This window comes from Maylandia zebra, linkage group LG5, assembly GCF_041146795.1.
Source record: "Maylandia zebra isolate NMK-2024a linkage group LG5, Mzebra_GT3a, whole genome shotgun sequence".
Taxonomy (NCBI): domain Eukaryota; kingdom Metazoa; phylum Chordata; class Actinopteri; order Cichliformes; family Cichlidae; genus Maylandia; species Maylandia zebra.
In genome coordinates this window covers 19,426,201-19,441,411 of record NC_135171.1, presented here as the reverse complement: position 1 = coordinate 19,441,411, position 15,211 = coordinate 19,426,201, and the positions used below count along the sequence as shown (strand labels likewise).

Below are 15,211 nucleotides of genomic sequence, written 5' to 3'. Positions count from 1 at the left end.
AAATAAATCACTGCACCCTTTTCCAGTTTTCCTTGCAAAAGTTTACCATTTTAAGTACTAAACAAAGGAAACTCCAATCGGTTTGAGCCTGAAAGTCTAAACTCAGGGAGAAATCCCACGAATGGGGCGTGGCCTACAGCCTCGCCATTTTCCTCCTGTGTTGTTGTTAGCTTGCTGGCTAAGCTGACTGTCAGCCCGGTTTCTGCAGTTAAACGAGTCAGTGCATGATTTAAATACAACAGGTGTGTTATTGCAGCGGTTACCAACGTCCCTGCTTTCCCCGTGACCATGGACGAGGAATATTACAGCGGTTCCGGAGACTGGGAAGGCACGGAGGGTAGCATGGTGAGATCGCGACTTGTTGCTGTTTGGCTCTCGGTTAGCTAGCCAGCATTAGCATCGCTGGAGTCACAGCAGCTGATGATTAATTGTCAGACCCTCGTTATCTTTAATACAAGAGCTGATGTGCTGAGACAAGTGCTTCCGGTACTCTAAAGATGCATTGTATAGTCTAAACTCTGGCTTTGTTAGCCAGCTGCAGGCTAACTAACGACACAGCTGCTTCATGTTCATGTTACAAACTGGTGATCAACTCGCTATAGGTTCAAGTTTGTTTTATTTCTGACTAAAATATCTGATAAAATAAATTGATAAAACATATTTTATCTCTGATTTGGAACAACAGAAAACAGAATCGACTGTTTTGATAGTGTTCACACAGTCGTGGTTACAAAGGAGAAATCGCACCTGTGTCATTTCTAAGGTTTTGTAAATCAGGACATGATAAAAATTGACCCACTTTGGGCCAAGCTTTAGCTGTTGGACCATTTGACTCTAGAACACTTTGGTATACCGAGGAGCTCATAGTTGACTCAATGTTTACAAGACGCTCAGGTCCTGTGGCTGCAAAACGAGTCCAAATCATCAGCCCTCCACCACGAACTTTAACCTTTAACATGATAACTGAAGTCTGTAGAGTCTGAGATGTAGTTCTTGGGTTTTTGCAGTTTTTCTGAGCATGGCATGCTCTGACTTTGAGGTGAATTTGATGGGATGGGTTCTCTGGGGAACAGAGACACCTGAATGCTCCAGAGCAGCAAACTGCCAGTTAGGGCTGCCACGATTGGTCGACTAGTCACGATTACGTCAACTATCAAGATCGTCGACGGCTGATTTAATAGTCGATGCTTGTTTGAAGCTTTGTAAGATCCCAAAAGACGCAAGAATAAGTAGTAGAATTTAAGAGTGTAATAACGGACTGAAATAGAAGATGGTAGCACTGCATGTACAAGGATGCCAGCTGCCATTAAACCCTGAAGAAGAAGAAGCTGTGTGTGTAATCAACATCGTGAGTGAAGTATTGTGATAACGCATCGTGCAGTGTCTGGTGATTGTCACTTCTAGGAACGGATGGTTTTTATTATGTCCTCATATATAAACTATGACTGTAGAAGTTAAGTTTGCCTTCAATATGGCACCTTGTTCCGTTTTTAGTGTGCATGTTTTTCAAACAGTAGTAAATCAGGATAAGGTGATAGTCACATAGACCTGTATTCAACTAGAAGAGACAAGAAAATAAGCTCAAATTGTTAGAGCTGTGTGTTTTAAGCGAAACTTCTGCTTAGTTACTGAACTGAAGCACAAACCTGATGTCTACATATCCGTGTCTTTTAACTTGGATGATTATTAGGAAACCTGCTCAGAGTCTAATAATAACATCTTGTATAGCACCTGTCGATTCTCCTCTACCTTGTAGCTACACCATAATATGTCACTATATGCAAATGAGAACCAGAGTATTACTTATTATTCCCAAGATAGATGAATCACTTTAGAAGCATCTGCATCACTGTGTATTTCAGGAGGATGGTTACGGTGAAGGAGAAAATGATGGGAAAATCCAGGAAGCTTGCCTGGAGAAATTCTCCAGCAGGGATTACATCATGGAGCCTGCTATCTTCAGCACCCTCAAAACGTAAGTGTCTGCACTCTCATGTAAATGTAATATAAGTTTTGTTAAAAAGACATTTATTGATTAACAACCATGTTGTTTCTGCAGGTATTTTCAAGCAGGTGGCTCTCCAGAACATGTCATCCAGCTTCTCTCTGAAAATTACTCTGCCGTGGCTCAGACTGTTAATCTGCTGGCTGAGTGGCTCATCCAGATGGGTACCTGTCAGACTACTCGTCTTACTGTTGTTGTGTCAGAAAGCTATTTTTAGTTTGTCTTACTGATGGCTTTTCATTAATGTGTAATATAATTATTCAGGTGTGGAGCCTGCACAGGTCCAAGAACGAGTAGAAAATCACCTCAAGAGTCTTCTGATAAAACACTTTGACCCCCAGAAAGCTGATTCCATCTTCACCGTTGAGGGAGAGGTGAGATCTCTAAACACCCGGGGTAATTACATATATGACAAATGAAAGTGGTGAGAAACCTTGAGAAACCAGTCTCCTGCCCTTTTAGACTCCTGCTTGGCTTGAGCAGATGATAGCGCACACAACGTGGAGAGATCTCTTCTATAAGCTGGCGGAGGCTCACCCAGATTGCCTGATGCTCAACTTCACTGTAAAGGTATAGTAGTAGCTGTGGAAACAGTAAGAGCAGCAGGTGCTGGACATGAACACAAACTAACCAATAGAAAGAGTCAAGTTAAAGATTTTAACTTTAAATTTGTTTCTGATGTTCTGTCATTGTGGTTTACACTCATTGGACACATTATTAGGGACACTTTGCTTGGAGCAGAACTGCCTTAATTCTTCATGCTGGGAAAATTCCTCAGATTTTGGTCCACATTGATCCTGTGCAACGTTCAAAGTCACTTATATCAACTTTCTTTCTCATTCTGATGCTCGTTTAATCTTCAGCAGGTTGCCTTGATCATGTCTACACACACTGATCTGCCATGTGACTGATATGATTTGTATGACCGATTTAAGAATCAGATATTCAGAGACATTTGCATCTAATTTTTTTCAGACACATGAAACACAGACAGATTTATCTGTGTTTTATTTTTTATGTGTAGTTTTTTTTTTATTTATTTGTATATGCTCTGTCCAACTCTTCTTAGATCAGTTAGATTTTGTTTTAGTGAGATCCCATGTAAGTATTGGCAGCAGGGAAGTTGCAGAGGGCCCTCTGGTGGACAAACTATGCAACAGTTAATGCCAATACCAATAGATCAGCAGAAAAGGTAATGTAGGCCTGCCAGTAAATCAGTCTGGCTCTGCATGGGTTTGACTCATTAGTTATTTTTGTTAATGTGCAGCTAAACAGGTGCACATAAAAACATGGTCAGTAAGTGTATTGTTGTAATTGTAATTCACACGATTATGAAAATTCACCTTAATAGAATCATTTTTCTTCTTTTTTTGATACATTTTTGCAGCTTGATGACTTGGACTGTCACTGCTTCTTTTCAGTATTGTGTTTGTGTTTGTTTAGCTCATTTCAGATGCAGGTTACCAGGGCGAGATCACCAGCGTGTCCACAGCCTGCCAACAGCTGGAAGTTTTCTCTCGGGTGTTGAGAACATCTTTGGCCACGCTGCTAGACGGAGGAGAAGAAAACCTGGAGAAGAACCTGCCCGAATTTGCTGTGAGGATTACTTTGCATGTCTGTTCTGTCAACCATCAAAGATCTGTAAAATATGTATCTTTTTGTCTCTATGTGCCACTTTTTTAAAAGTGCTGTAAGTAATGGTCTCTGATGAGCTGCGCCCGACTCTTTCCAACAGAAAATGGTGTGTCACGGCGAGCACACCTACCTCTTTGCCCAGGCAATGATGTCCATCCTTGCTCAGGAGGAACAGGGAGGTTCAGCTGTCCGCAGGATCGGCCAGGAGGTGCAAAAGTCTGCACATGAGAGGTAACGTTGTCAACGGATGTGGTCAAAGTGATCAAGCGAATGTGATTAACTGTGAGATTAGAGTTTTGTGGATGAGCTTGAGTAATAAAAACGATGCAATAAAGGTGGTTTATATTGCAGAGGTCACGATGCCAGTCAGATAACCCTTGCGCTTGGTACAGCGGCAGCCTACCCTCGAGCCTGCCAGGCTCTCGGCGCCATGTTGTCCAAAGGAGCCCTGAATCCTGCTGATATAACAGTTCTGTTCAAGATGTTTAGCAGCATGGACCCTCCTCCTGTCGAACTGGTGAGTTCAGAACATTCTTCCTGCTGTTTATGTCCAGTGTTTACTAACTAAAGCACTCTGAATTTAAGCACTTGTCTGTCTTGTCTTTAGATCAGAGTGCCAGCCTTTCTCGACCTGTTTATGCAGTCGCTTTTCAAGCCTGGATCGAAGATCAACCAAGACCATAAACACAAATACATCCACATTTTAGCCTATGCTGCCAGTGTGGTGGAGACCTGGAAAAAGGTACAAAAAACAATGATGCTGTGTGCATTGTTAATTTAAATCATATAATAATGAAAATATGCTTATTTTATCCCAATTCCAGAACAAGCGAGTGAACATTAATAAAGATGAGCTGAAGTCAACCTCTAAGGCTATTGAGACCGTGCACAACCTGTGCTGCAATGAGAACAAAGGAGCCACAGAGCTGATTGCTGAGCTCGGCACTTTGTACCAGTGCATCAGGTGAGTGTTTGACAAGAGCTTTCAAATATGAAATATTGGTTAGTTGGTTTCATCGTATCTAATGCGACTCTTCTATCATCTAACACACTAATCTTAACCCCATCATGCAGTGAATCTTTGTAAAGGAGTGTAAGGGTTATTGAGACATGTTGCAATGGTTGTTAAGCATCGTTTTACCAGGAAAAGATGCACTTTTAATCAGTGAAAATGAACAAGGTTATTTATTAGAATACAGCTCTTTCAGTGCTCACTGCACCATCGTAGTTACTTTCACCTCTGTTTTTCTTTCTGAAGCAACAAATCTAGTGATGTTACCAGACTGTGCAGTTAATTTTGATATTTTCATAGGCACTGAAAACAGTTCAATATTTTGAAGCAGAACCCGTACAGTCGGATTTGTGTGTCATAATGTTTTCATTGTTGTAGAGTAAGGTCTGTAGTAAGAGTAGGAAGTATATTGTGTTAAAGAAGAAACAAAGGGGAAACTTGAAGCAACAGCATTTTTAATATGTTGATCTTCAGTTAATCATTCAAAGCCTGAATACAGCCGAGCTCGAGCTGATGGGCTTCCAAGATTTACCAGAAGAAATGTGCAAATGAAAAATCTATTTACATGTATGATTATTTAGTTTTATACCATTAGAATCTATTGTGTGTATATACGGTACAGAAGGGTTCAAATATTGGTACTTAAAGTAAAACCGGAGTTTGAGAGCCAGACTTCCACACTGACTGACTGTCTGTGTGTTCAGGTTTCCAGTGGTTGCTATGGGAGTTCTGAAGTGGGTGGACTGGACGGTGTCCGAGCCGCGGTACTTCCAGCTGCAAACAGACCACACCCCCGTCCATTTAGCTTTACTGGATGAGGTGCGACACTGCTGCAAGATGAAAGATTAAATTGTGTTTAATTTGCGGAGCTTAAAGTTCAAACATTAAAATTTTCTCTGCACAGATCTGTACATGTCACCAGCTGCTGCACCCGCAGGTCCTCCAGCTGCTCATCAAGCTCTTTGAGACCGAGCACTCTCAGCTGGACGTCATGGAGCAGGTGGGCGTTGTGTGCCTCGCATGCTTTTAATTCCAGCTTGTTAACAGACGCCTGTGTGTTGTAGCTCTGAGCTGACAGCGTGTTTGTTTTATTTCCCCCTCCAGTTGGAGTTGAAGAAGACTCTGCTGGACCGAATGGTTCACCTGCTGAGTCGTGGCTACGTGCTGCCCGTCGTCAGCTACATCCGCAAATGTCTGGAGAAACTCAACACAGATATCTCCCTCATTAGATATTTTGTCACTGAGGTAACAGCTGCTTATGGAAATCTGGTTTATGTGTGCACTCTTTCCTGTCAGGTCTGTTCTCCTGTTGTTTGTTCAATTTCAGCTTTGCACAGATTAATGTTCACCGTTTCCATTCCTGTTATTGGATAGTGACGTCTTTACCCGAGTAGTTGGTATATTTGATCTAGAATCTTCATAAAACACCTGAAGTTGATGCTCTATAATTGGTAAATGTGGAAATAAGACACTGTTTCAGTACATCAGACCTTTGTGAACAGAGCTCAGTGTGAGATATTTCTCTTAAAGGTGCTGGATGTGATCGCGCCTCCCTATACGTCGGACTTTGTTCAACTCTTCTTGCCGATCCTTGAGAACGACAGCATCGCAGGAACGATCCGCACAGATGGAGAACACGACGCTGTTGCTGAGTTTATCGGTAAGTGGCGAGAAAGGAAAGTTTATAGAAAGTCTATTATTCCTTTAATAAATAAAAGGAAGTCTTTGGGCTCTCATCCGTCTGAAGCACTAACGTGGGTGATTGTTTTTCAGCCCACTGCAAGTCAAACTTCATCATGATCAACTGATGTGGAATTGACACCCAAAAAGGGAGACGTAAAGGAGGTGGAAGATCTGTTATCTGATAAGCAGGTGCTTGTGGCTGAAGCACATAGCTTGGAGGTGGATTTTTCATTTTGGCAAAGTGAAGTGGAAATTAGTTTCTGTTAAGGAAACATGAAAGCAGATGTGACTGTCGCTGAGCTGGCTGAGTGGTGTGAAAGTAATGACCCAGATTTATCTGACGATGCAGCTGAACGTTGCTTTTTTTTACCTGTATATTTGATTTTCTATATTTTATGTTGGTCTGAGCTCTTTTAAAATAAACTTTAAAATGTTGCTTGTTTCTGTTTTTGTTTTTCATACAGTCTCGGACTGCGTAAATATAATCGGCTCCCTCTCATGCATTTTATTTGCATGAGAGTTTGTTTTAATATGGAGATCTGTAAACCTCAAAAGCCGCATATTTAATTGAAGCAGGTGATTACACACCACTTTTATTTGAAGTTTTTGTTTTCGGTTTGTTTCCAGGCTGACTTTGACGATTTCAGGTTAGTTCTTATAATTTTCATAGTTTTCTTTCGTCTTTTAATGATACGAGATATTTCTCAGATGCAGATTTAAGAAATTTAAAATACTAATTGCAAGGCAAACAGTACTGGAGGTAGTGAACTCACAATCTCAAAAATACATCACCAAAGCCTTTGAAGCTGGTTGTGTAAGACATTTAAATACATTGTTTTATTTTTCCCATTCGGTGTATTGTGACCTCTCCCTCTTTTTAAAGCTAGGGGTCATTAGCATCAGTGGTCCCCTGCTAAGTCCTAGTGAACCAATGACTGTTTAACGATGCAAATTAGACCTCTTTAAAACATATTGTTTAGTTCTACCTTTCTTTTCTTTTGTGTATGCTGACAGCCTTTCTGCACTCCTTACTGTCTTAAGAATTGTAAAAATGTCACTTCTGTAGTTATCTAAATACTTACCATTGGCTAACAATGACAAATGGTAGAGGAAGTGTTCCTTTAGGAGAAGCAGCACCTGTGTAGTCAGGTGTATTGAAACACCTGACTACACCAGCAGACCAGCAGACAGGCAATCACCACTGAGAGAGGATCTGTATCTGTTAATCTTTATCACTAAAAATGTGTTCACAAATGAACATGGGTTCAAAGAGAAGCAACATCTTCCCTGCTGGCGTGTAAGAATGTTGCTCTTCAGATGGCTTGAAGGAAACTGCAACTTCCTGATAAAGGCCTTCACCGGGCTGTGCATTTCACCTGCACAGGCTCTTGATTTACAGTTGGTATGTAGTTCATTCTTTGCAGGTCTGTCACATTAATAGAAAATGCAAGATCTGCTTTTCAGTCTGAATTTTCCACTCACTTTAATTTCTGCTCTCAGGTCCTACACTCTCTCTAGCTTTACCCAGGCCGAGCCACCTGATAGTTTTTCCTTCCCACTGTCGCCACGTGCTTCCTCATAAGGAATCACCCGATTGTTTGGCTTTCTCTGTAAACGAGAAAACTCAATCAGGTGATGGTATAAAGGGCCGTGAGGCGACAGTGATTCGATACTATACAAATAAAATGGAACTGATTTGAATTAACTAATAGAAAACTTGTTTTTACCTTTCTGTGCCTTTTCTCCTTTTGTGTATCTGCTGGTATGAAGACTGCTTATTTTGCAAAAAGCTTCTTTCAGTAAACTTCAGAAGCCTCTGAAATGTACTGGGCAAACTGCATCTTCCAAAGATCATCACTGTGTATTGGAGGAAATCATCTCCACCTGACTGACGTCAATTAATGACGTGTGTATTAAAGTAAAGACAGTGGATGGTAAAATAGAAAAGCCTGAGAGGTTTCTATAAAACATTCTAACTCAAAGGACAGATGAAGTGTTTATTGGTACAGTTTGAAAACAAATTGTCACAATGAAATATTTTGGGTTCAAAGTGTTCATCATAAAACAAATGGCAAATTACAAGAATCTATATTTGACTCAAACTGCACACAAAGGCACACAAAGTATGTTTATTTCAGTTTTTGCATTCATCCCTGTGTAGTGCAACATTGTCAGTAGCAGTAACGCCACACACTGCAAACATTCGGCATCAGAGCAGTGCAGCAGAAAGTGTGATAGTTGTGTTCTTTGGCTGAATCACTGTGAATTTACAAATTAAAACTAAAAGCTTTCCTATGCTGTCGCAATACTGTAGGTTACAAAAAACCCTCTTTATTTACTGTGATGACTGTTGCATGGCCTGAATTTTTCTGCAGAACAAAAACTTGCATCATTCTTCTTTCTGATAAAACCCTTTAAAAGTTTAAATCTGTAAAACAGCCTGCACACCTCTCTGTGGTAATCAGACAGTTTGAATCGGCATAAACAGTTTGATATTCAGCTGGAAGACCCTGATAATGATTTAGGTTTAAAAAAAGAAAAACCTGAACTTATTCCCTTCTTAACATTAAAACACAAAAAGCTTTTCTTTGGAAGGCATCGGAGTGTCTGCCCACAATCTGACACTGGGCTCCTCTAGAGGTAGTCCTTGGGTACGATTGGGTCTCCGTACATGCAGTCCTCCTCTACTGCCAGGTTGTACTTACTGCCACTTCCTCCCTTGTAGGCACTGGTCACGATCCTGAGCCAGCCCTTTTCACCCTGAAGGCAAAAATAAAGAAGCCAAGACTTAAATAAGAAAGTCATTCTTTTAAGAAATCAGATACAGGATTTCTTTCTCAAATGAAATAATATTCTTGTATTTGTGACCGCGAAAATGCATTTGATTTGATAAAACCGGCTGCAAATTAAACAGCAACGAGAGGACATTTCATTAGCTATCTGGCATCGACTCACCCATGGCTCTCCCCAGGAGTTGCGTACGATCCAGTATTCGACATCGTCTTCCACTCCCCATCCTGCCACTGACACGATGTGGTTGATGAAGGCCTCCTCCTGGTACTCAGAGTAGAGACCTCCAGTGTACGCATCCAGCTTATCTGTGGCCATAATCCCGCAGCTAAGAAATTAAAAATCATTAAATACCACAGGTTACTTCCTCTTTCTGCTTAAAAGTTGCAGCAGTCACTGATGAGTTTAATGCTCTGCTGCACTGACAACATTTCAGCAGCAGATGATCGGATGCTGAAATGATGAAGCCTAGAGAAGCTACTTTAAACCACAGATCTTCTTGACTGCAGATTTAATTTAATAAACATTTATTTCCAAGACAGAAACATGATTCAAAGAAACTACAAAAGCTGCTCAACCCACCACCTTCTAAACAGAGTCAAAATGGGTCAGGGTTGTCAAACTGCCAGGGACAGGCAAATACACTTTACTGACATCACACTATAATGATTGTAGCTTATGTATGTACAGTACGTTCCCCATCACCCCCTAGACGAGCAGACCGACCTTGATGAAACTATATCTATATTTCGCATTCAACTATTTTATGCGATTCCCACAATCGTATATATTGGTACATTTGCTAGTAATAAATAATACAAGGCCCACTCTTACAATCAAACCTTCAACAAAAACTCAACTAGCTGCCATCACACAATTCAGTAAGTGAAGCACAAATATATACTTTGCTCACAAAAATCCTTGTGTAAAAGCGAAACACTATGCCTTTCATTGGGTTTTTACACATTTCCAAAAATCTCAACATGACAACTCAATGACTGGGAAATGTCAATAAAATTGGATGCTTATTAAAACCTAAGAACTACAAATACTCTCATCTGTCATTGCAATAACTTTATAATCTGCAAATAATGAGGATTTGCCCTCTGAGGTTTAAGTTTGACATGTGCCTATAATGCCACAAATGACAATTCACTTTCACTGCAATTGAAGGCGGTATATAAAACTACACTTCTGTCCTACTGAAGCTCAACCCAGAGACAAACGGTTTCAGTATAATCTTTATGTAGCTCCAACAGCTTCACACCTCAGATTTCAACTAACAGAAACGAGACAAGAGGAAGTAGGAGTATTCTAGCTGCACCATATTTAGTACCCGATCACACTACAAACTCTCGTGCATCATGTGCTTATTGTCATCACATTCATATACTGTATTTTTAACAAAATGTGAGTACATTTTGTTGACTGGAAACTGAGTGGATAATGGAACCAAACCTTGAAAGGGAGAAATGTCACATGAGTCATACTTTTGATTCTTTTAAAAATCTGCAGGTGGATCGATCCAAATATTAATTTTTATAGATACCGGTGCTAGTGTTGCTATCAGATCAATACTTGTGTGTTATGATCCATTCAATATGTAGCCCGCTTCATTGTTTTAAATATATATATTTTTGGGAATTGAAAAAATGATACCTCAAACATGTACTTTTTGTCTCGACTGTCAGGTCTACTTATTTATAGCCTGTACCACATTTAAACAAATGAAAGTTGGCCCAAAGAACAAATTAATTATTAAATCAGCGATTTCATGTTTACAGAATTTGTATATCGATGACAATTTTTCTCATAAATCATGACACACTGCTCTCCCCTACATAAGCTGCCTTTATAGTTTGAAAGAATCGGTAACAGTAGTGGCAATACTGCACTTCTAGTTACTTGGTATTGGACAGATACCAAAATTTGTAGTACTGCATAGCTTTTTTCAAATCTACATTGTTATAAATATTTTAAAATTCACTTTGCTAGAACAAAATTATTTTTTAGAGATTTCTTTTTGCCTTTTTAGCAATTATTAGAAAGGAAAGTATGGAATGACAGGAAAAGGTTTAGGGTGGAAATCAGGATTCTAACTAGTGTCCTATGTTGGTTTGGGATATCTGCTTTATTATTAAGATTGAATTATCAAGTAAAACAAAGCAACCAGAATGGACTATTTTATAAACGTATGAAAAAGCTGCAAACCTGATCGGCCCATGCGCGTAAATCTCTGCCATCATCTTCTCTCTCCCACTGACGGATCCGTAATCTCCCACCTTCCACAGGGTGTAGTTACTCACAATATTGCACACTCCAAAAGTGGTGCAGGTGCCACATTGGTTGAATTTATTGCAATCTTTAGAGAGAGAGAAACAGAACATACATGGCTCAGCCTCACAGGGACATGCAGCAGCCAGCCAGGGGAACATTTTGACCTTAAAAACACAAATGTATTTTCTTCTAACAAATTCTGATGAAGTCCTTTAAATATATTTACTAATCTTAGTTGTTGCATATTTGAAAGAGTCTGTCTACTCTTGCACATGTGGTGAAATACAGTAAATCCTGTGCATTTTAGCCTACACTGTGTAAAAACCTTTTAACGTCAATAATCATATTCCCCTAGGTTATCAGAACAGCATTCATCTATCTTGCAGGAGTGTCCTGAGCCAAAACAGGGCCTCTTAGATTAGCACTGAGTAAACATATGATGTTGAAGCATATGATCATCACTCTGGTCACTGTGTACACTGTGAAAGTCTTACCCTGGTCTTTAGCCTGGTAGTTATTACAGGTCTCATCTGGGATCCCGTGATTGTTAGCATATTCCCAAACCCCAGTGTGGTCTCCTCCGTGGCACGAGCCGGCATCACCGCAGTCGATCACATTCTGGACAGACAGGTAGGCAGATGGCCACGCTCCTTTCCGCTTAATGTTGATTCGATCTGATTTAATGCAAATAAGAAATAAGTAGCAGCCATTACTTTCTGTTCATCAATGTCCCTTCTATGGAAAGAAGAAGTGAAAGCACACCTGTGTCACAGTCATGTACAATGTGACATAGTTAAGCTTTGCTGAGTCATACCTGCCATCGCACTGGTGCTGCCATGTGCCCAGCAGGACCCACAGTACTGGGGAATGTGCTGGTTGCGAGTAGTGCTGACGTAGTTGGTGCCATTGATGTTCCTCCAGTCCCACGACTTCGGCAGATCAGAAATCTTCAAATACTCGTGAGGACGAGGTGCGGTCCTGTGAACATACGTGTCATTGCACACAGTTACTGGATCAGTCTGATGTTTAAGTTTGATGTCCCCGCTACAACATATAAAGTCTGTTTGAAAATCTTCTTGCTCTTCTGTTTCAGTTCCTCTCTTTAAAAAAATAACTTTTAAAGTCTTGATACAAGATGCAAAAGAATTGTCCTTCTCACTAGTCTGATGTGCAAAACCTCACATTACAGCTGCAGTATTGAGAAGAATACACAGATATCGTGTGCTCTGTCAGTCCATACCATATAGATTACACATATTACTGGTATTACACAAATGTAATACCAGTAACATACAAAATGAGTCTTGAGCCACCCCTCATTTCTTTAGATTTTGCTCAGAAAATGGGAAATTGGTGCAGTACTTTATTGAAATACAGTATATTAAGCAAAAACAGGGTTTGCACAGTTCTAACTTATCTTTCGGGTCTTGTGTCTCAGGTCTTTTTTTCACTATTTTAAGGACATTGTTTATCTGCTGCAGAAAGTTTTTTAAGCCCTGCAACATTTTCACTGTTCCTCTATTTTTCCAGTTTCCTTAATTTTTAAGGACACACTACACTACATTAGGGCTGCCACAAACGATTATTTTGATAGTCGACTAGTCACCGATTATTTTTGCGATTAGTCATTGGACGTAAAACCTACAGCTTATTGCACCAGCATGCATGTGCTCTTATATAACTATCATTAGCTTACAGCTTTAAGTGTTTAAGGTATATCCTAACTAAAAATAAAGTCAAGATGATAGTTTATTAAATTTTATTGAAATCAGCAGATTGTCTCGGTGGAGTTTAATAAACTCCTTGCTATCTAAAATATAACAGGACACCGGAGTATATTCTCCAGCATCTCACACTTCTGATAATCAGCTGTCTGCTTGACGTTTATTCAACTGTGTAAAAACTATAACTTTAATCTCAGCCAAACCGATTTACTCAGGAACAAATAAAATACTGAAAAAAAGCCAAACAATAAAAAAAAGTTATCTAAGTGACTCAAATATCATGTTTAACCTGAGTAGCGAAAGACGGCGGTGGGTTTGAAAACGATTTGCCGGGAGTCCGGTGCTCTCACAGGCTCTAGTGAGCCTTGCCCCCGGCTAGCTATCGAGCTAGTGGATAACAGACGTCTCTGAAAACGTCGGAGCGCTTTTGAAGTTTACACAGCTACATTCTCGCCTGAAAATATGTTAAACGTTGATTGTGTGACCCAGAAAGAATAATAAGAGTAACATTAAAACTAACTAGCTGCCGCCATTGTTGGAAACTGAGCACGGCCGTGCTGGGCTGTGGTATGAATTCTGGGACACAGCTTCTTCTTCGGGGTTTAACGGCAGCTGGCATCCTTCTACATCTAGTACTGCCATCTTCTGTTTCAGTCCGTTATTACACTCTTAAATTCTACTACTTATTCCTGCGTCTTTTGTGATCTTACAAAGCTTCAAATGAGGCGTCGACTATTAAATTAGTCGTCGACGATTTTAATAGTCGATGTAATCGTGACTAGTCGACTAATCGTGGCAGCCCTACACTACATGCTGTCATATGCCAACTTTCCAGCCAATAGCACAGCTTGTTGAAGAAAAAAAAAATACTATTTTATATCTCTCACTGTGTGTTTCATAGATTTAACAGAAGAAATTGGAACAAATAATTGTACTTATGCTAGGAAAAATGGTTCTTTATTTGTAGACACAACACTGGTTAATCCCTTGGTCAGGTCAGATACAATGACTAGACTAAAAAGGAGAGAAAAAACAGACAATGTCCAAAGAAAAGCTGCGAAGACCTTTAGAGAGCCTGAAGAACTACTTTAAAGATCACATTAAAAAAATTAAAAGGCAAGTCTGGCTCCTTGGAAGCAAAATATAAAGACCCGAGGGGAAGTTTGAGAGTTTGCAAAGCACTGCAAATCCTTCTTTAACATACTGAATATCTATTTTTGCACTGGTTTCAGAAATATGGCACAAATCAGTTCAAGTTCAAACTAAATAGCTCTCAATTTTATTGTTTTTATTTCACATAGAAGCGCAGATTGCACATAAAGACGCCTTGTATTTAATATTTGTTCTGACGGAGATTTGGGAACGACACGTTGTTATTTCTGAACTCCTGGCTGTTTAGCAGCTGTTTTTGAATCTAAATGAGTCTTTGGGGGCTGATGGTTGAGCTGCAGGGAACTTCCGCAAAAACGGATCCGCCAAATCCCGTGACTTGTACCGACCGAGAAAACAGGTTTTTTTCTTTTGTTACACATTCCAAAAACAAAGCAAATAAAACAAGGGATTTAAACGGTCTGATTTTGACTTCCAGTACATCTGTGTACGGCTTATTTAATTCTTTTATATTGAATTATTTATTCATATAAATCTATTAAAGAATAAATAACCTCTTAGTTAAGGTTATTTACAATAGCCAGTTTAGCTAACAGACGGCTGTCGCGAGCCTCGGTTAGTTACTTAGATACTTAAACCCGCTTCTCTTTATAGTTTAAACTACTTGCTATGCTTTATGTAAAAAAGCGACATAAGCTTTTGTTGAACTTACCGCAGTCCAAAGCCGCCTCTCTTCGGTGAGGGGACATAGCACGGCTCCTTCTGCTTAAAAAATACTCCAGCCGACACCTCAGACAGCACGGCCGAAAAAAGCACAAGAACCGCGGCTTTGAGAGCCATCTCTGACACCGAGCAGTGCTTTAGTTACGGGACCAGAAGATACTCACTTCTAGAGTTTTAGTCCGCTGCATAAATAACCTGAGAGTGAGTTGGGTGGATGCATGCAGTAAAGATTAACCGGTGCCGATACTAGTC

At 40.0% G+C, this 15,211-nt stretch overlaps 2 protein-coding genes across 2 annotated transcripts; one reads left to right on the top strand and one right to left on the bottom strand.

The window, feature by feature from the left end:
* Positions 1–129: 129 nt before the first annotated feature.
* nelfcd (negative elongation factor complex member C/D) lies at positions 130–6,770 on the top strand. Its single transcript, XM_004545020.3, has 15 exons — positions 130–345; positions 1,863–1,975; positions 2,060–2,169; positions 2,270–2,379; positions 2,468–2,575; positions 3,449–3,601; positions 3,741–3,871; positions 3,992–4,157; positions 4,248–4,382; positions 4,465–4,604; positions 5,357–5,471; positions 5,557–5,652; positions 5,757–5,897; positions 6,183–6,312; positions 6,426–6,770. Exons 1-15 carry the CDS (start codon positions 289–291, stop codon positions 6,458–6,460), a joined length of 1,740 nt encoding a protein of 579 aa, XP_004545077.1. The 5' UTR covers positions 130–288; the 3' UTR covers positions 6,461–6,770.
* Positions 6,771–8,318: 1,548 nt separating this feature from the next.
* LOC106675089 (cathepsin Z) lies at positions 8,319–15,211 on the bottom strand. Its single transcript, XM_014408946.2, has 6 exons — positions 14,949–15,211; positions 12,217–12,380; positions 11,897–12,076; positions 11,337–11,487; positions 9,291–9,453; positions 8,319–9,095 (listed from the first exon to the last, which is right to left on the bottom strand). Exons 1-6 carry the CDS (start codon positions 15,074–15,076, stop codon positions 8,970–8,972), a joined length of 912 nt encoding a protein of 303 aa, XP_014264432.1. The 5' UTR covers positions 15,077–15,211; the 3' UTR covers positions 8,319–8,969.

Excerpts from the sequence above, each read along its gene's own strand:
- nelfcd (XM_004545020.3), top strand. The coding sequence starts at position 289 with ATGGACGAGGAATATTACAGCGGTTCCGGAGACTGGGAAGGCACGGAG. Across the intron at positions 3,872-3,991 it reads CAAAAGTCTGCACATGAGAG|AGGTCACGATGCCAGTCAGA; the intron begins GTAACGTTGTCA and ends TTTATATTGCAG. Across the intron at positions 4,605-5,356 it reads ACTTTGTACCAGTGCATCAG|GTTTCCAGTGGTTGCTATGG; the intron begins GTGAGTGTTTGA and ends CTGTGTGTTCAG.
- LOC106675089 (XM_014408946.2), bottom strand. The coding sequence starts at position 15,076 with ATGGCTCTCAAAGCCGCGGTTCTTGTGCTTTTTTCGGCCGTGCTGTCT. Across the intron at positions 11,488-11,896 it reads CTACCAGGCTAAAGACCAGG|ATTGCAATAAATTCAACCAA; the intron begins GTAAGACTTTCA and ends CTCTCTCTAAAG. Across the intron at positions 9,454-11,336 it reads TACGCGCATGGGCCGATCAG|CTGCGGGATTATGGCCACAG; the intron begins GTTTGCAGCTTT and ends TTAATTTCTTAG.